The following is a 4,134-nucleotide window of genomic DNA, read 5'->3' on the forward strand; positions in this document are numbered from 1 at the left end:
CCACCACCAAGTAAGTGTGTGGAGGGTGTGTAAAGGAATAAAGAAGGTGTAAGAAAAATGTAAACCCTTAGGGGACACATTAGAAGCTTCCACTGATAGAAATAAAAAATTGTATTTTTTAAAATTGGCAAAACGTACGAATATTAGGATTTTAATTCTAAATTATTAGAATATTCAATGTATTTCAATTTGAAAGTATTCCTGCCCAAAAATTTTGTTTTCAATTTCACACTTGCAAGCTAGAAGAACTTCAAACTACAATTGTTGTCTTTTCGAAATGTCAACATAAAATGCTTTTATATATTATGATTTCTAAAAGTTGATTTATCAGTTTTAAAATATCTTGATAAAAGTTGAAGTAGTCTACAATATCCATCTATTTCAAATTTAAATGACAAGAAAGGTAATATTTTCAAAATTGTAGGTCCTCCAAAATTCACGAAACCTTTTAAATTAAGAGCTTTACAATTTTAGGGATGCAAATTTTGAACAGGGCCAAGTTTTCAAATTTAAAAGCCTTAAAAATTCAAATCTCAGATTAAATATTAAATACATGAAAATTTGGATGGTGGCAAAAATTCATTTCTTCAAACTAAAGCATATTTTAATTCATATTTTTCACTGACGTTCAAAGAACTTTTATAATGAAAATATTCCCAGAAAAGCTTGAAGAATAATATTTCTGTGAAGCCTGAAAGGGTTATTCAAATAAAAATGTGTAGCCTTGAAATGCCTCAAATTGAGTAAAATAACAAAATCGAGTACCCATTTTATTGGGTAAAATTTTATATACCTGTAACGAGGAATATAATCTCCGGTGGAGTAAGCTGAAGGTCCATCAGGTCCTTTTGGTGCACGTGCTGCTGCTTCAGCTAAAGCTGATAAATGTGCTGATTTCAACTGAGCAACTTCCGGTGTATCCACTACAGTACCATCTGGTCCCAGGGGCGCTGGTTTCAACGCACCATAACCTCCTGGTGGACCATACCATTGGGGTGCACCAAATACCATAGAAATAGTCGACAACATTATCTAACAAAAGAACATTTTATCATTTTTTTAAAAGCTTTCCTCTGAACTGAACAATTGAATAAATACGTATAGAATTAATATAAAAAAAATAAAGGGTCATTCAAAGGATAAGAAAAATAATGATGAAAAAACAAAATTTAAGTGCCATAAACAATTCCTTTTGACTCAGGAGAAACTATTTATCTTTAGTTCTAAGATATCCTCCTTCATTTTAAATGATCTCATATTATTGTATATTATATTATTATATGATTCAATTTAATAAGATTGTTTGCCCTTATTCAAAAAATCGTTAGACTTTTTGTTGAATTTTCATTGCGAAAAGTAAAACCAGATTGACATGAATAATGAAGAAATACCGTGAACGGTAATCCAAAATAAATTCAAGTTCAATGGCAATCACCCCACACAAACACTTCACTAGCCTGGCGCCTACTTAAAAGGAAATTCACGAGGTACTGACTACTCACTAAGAAAAGCATGTTGGATCCTTTCGATTTTCTGAGATTACTCTCTCCTGTCTCCGTTTTCTACCGTTATATCAGTTGACCTCTTGTAACAAAGAGACGAAGTGCACATGACTCTAGCATTGAGGGATCCGTCATTTTATACAGGTTTGCCACAATCGCCTGTCATCACCCCACCCCATGGCTATTCGACACCACACCCAAGAAAATATGCTCTCTTTCTGCTCCCTACCTCCTAATCTAACATTTATGCACTTTGTATCATATAGTTGTCATATCTGTGCACTTCAAGTATAATGTGTTTGGAATTTGATAGCGAGGATTCTGGGAGAACGATTAACATTGGCATTTTTTTATTTGGAAATATTATTTTATGTATTATTATGTAGGTTGGATACCTGCTGTTATATTATTGCATATAAGGGCAATATATCATTCCTGCATTTCCTTTATGGTGTTTATTAGGATGCATTGTGGGCTGGGTGACCACCTAAAGTGGCTAAAGACCAACCTTAAAAATAATAAAATCATACTTATTTTTCATAATATAGATAAGTTAAAGAAACTTTTCACTAAACATTATGATATTTAAACTGATCCTATTAATTATGGGTCGTAATGAATTGAAGAAATGTTTGTTGTTGTTATTCATGTTTTTTGAAGAAAATTTCCGAAAAACTGCTTTATAATGTTATTAATCTAAATGTTATATTTGTTATCGCTTTTTAAAGTAATCATAAATTAACACGATATAGAAAATAAATCAAGACATTAGCTCGGGTTTGAATCCTCTCACTTTGCGCTCATGATTTTGAGGATTTTAGAGCAGAATACACTTTTTGAATCAAAAGTTTCCCGAAGTTCCACCTGGTATCTAAAGTTGTATAGTACCTTTAGGTCCATTACGATATCAGCAAATAAAATGGAGCTTGTACAATTTCACATGCACGGAACGTCTAAAAATCTAGAGATATAAAATTCCCGACACTGCAAAAATACCTAATTGGATAATTCCCGAACAGTTTATAATATTATCGAATTTAAAAATTCCCGAATTGAAAGAATTTTAAAAAGTTGTGTATAGCCGTCCCGAAAAAATTGTGGAGTTGGAAAGGGGTTAGGACTAGTGGTCCTGAAAATTCAGGATGAATAGCTCACTTTATCAAAAATAGATATTAGACTAATCGACCCAAATTTCAAGATGAGATACTTCGATTTATAACATTCTTTTTTTATCAATATTATTCAGTTATTAAAACTACAATAATAGAATATTTTTATCAAAGAAATTTGTTTTAATGTTCAAGGTTAATACAAAAATTATGGTTTGAATTTCAAATAGGCTACATCTAGTTTTCTGAAAAATGCAACCAAGTGCTTGAAAAATATTCAACTACTCATCCAAAATTCTGGGACAGCGAGACACTTCGTTGAAAATAACAATAATTTTATAAAAATTACATAAAAAAAGATTATGGAAATACGTGCACATTCAACGAAAAAAATTCTCCCTAAATTTTCTCGAAATACGCTATTTTGAATTAATGAATTTCATCTTCAAATTCGAATTTAGTGAACTCAGAAACCCCCTTATGCCAAAATATAAATTAAAGAAAATGTTTAATTTTAGCCACTTTTGGTGATCTCCCAGCCCACTGTGGAATAATCCAAAAAATCGATGTTATTTTTTTGGTCATCGATCCCATCCCCTCCGCATTTTAAATAAGAAAAACTCGGTTGTCGAAAAAATGGGAAAAAAGAAGTGCCATTTAACGGGATAATTTTAGACAGGTGGACTAAATTCAGATATTTTTAAATTAATAGTTTAAATTCCTTAATGATCAGAATCTATAATCAGTTTAAAACCTTAACTTGTTTTAGATTCTGGTTGAAACCCCCTTAACTAATTTAAATTATCAACTTAGGAATGTTACAATTTTCGCTACATGTCCAAAATTACTCTGACTGCATTTGTTATTAACTTATTGCAAATTAAAGTTTAGCAGCTTCTTGAGCAATTTTCAAGAAATAATTTCCACACAATAACCTTCTACTGCATGGAACATAAAGGAACCATTAATACTTTGAGTGCTTACTACAGCCAAGAAAGGAATTTATTAGGATGTAAAAATTCTCGTACGTTTTTTAAACCTGTAAAATTAAAAGCGAATTAGTTTAGAATGAATATAAATAAAGTGAAACACTTCAATAGCCCTCCCTTCTATAGCCATTCCGAGAATTGAAGCCGCGCCGTAGGTTGTAGGTAGGAACTGCGCGGGGGGCGCGGGATCTGCGGTTATCACTCAAGCGAGCAGTCGAGCGTGAACAAACAAAAACGGAACGGGCTACAATGAGTTAATTTGCACTCAAGGTGAGCCCCAAAATCAGCGGTATAAAAGAGTTCCACTGTAAATTCAAATAATTTAAAAAATTGCAATCGGTAGAGCAAACAAAATGCTGTTTTTTCCACAAAATTATCAAACTTTTTCCAATTTTCAATATTTTTGTTCCAAAATTGAAATGCTTCCTCTTGAAACGATGTGTATGCTTCGAGAATATTTTTAAAATAATGATCTTCAACTTGTCTTAATTTTTATTCATCTTTATTTACTTGTCTGCATTTTTTATTATAGGT

At 31.7% G+C, this 4,134-nt stretch overlaps 1 protein-coding gene across 1 annotated transcript in view; it reads right to left on the reverse strand.

Moving 5' to 3' along the window:
- LOC117176575 overlaps nucleotides 1–4,134 on the reverse strand; it is a 39,837-nt gene that overhangs the window by 1,962 nt on the left and 33,741 nt on the right. The window contains exons 6-7 of the mRNA XM_033366828.1: nucleotides 3,640–3,650; nucleotides 794–1,032 (exon numbers count right to left, since the gene is read on the reverse strand). Coding sequence (XP_033222719.1) covers nucleotides 794–1,032; nucleotides 3,640–3,650 — 250 coding nt within the window. The remainder of the gene's footprint in view (nucleotides 1–793; nucleotides 1,033–3,639; nucleotides 3,651–4,134) is intronic.

Source organism: Belonocnema kinseyi, chromosome 7 (genome assembly GCF_010883055.1).
Source record: "Belonocnema kinseyi isolate 2016_QV_RU_SX_M_011 chromosome 7, B_treatae_v1, whole genome shotgun sequence".
Taxonomy (NCBI): Eukaryota; Metazoa; Arthropoda; class Insecta; order Hymenoptera; family Cynipidae; genus Belonocnema; species Belonocnema kinseyi.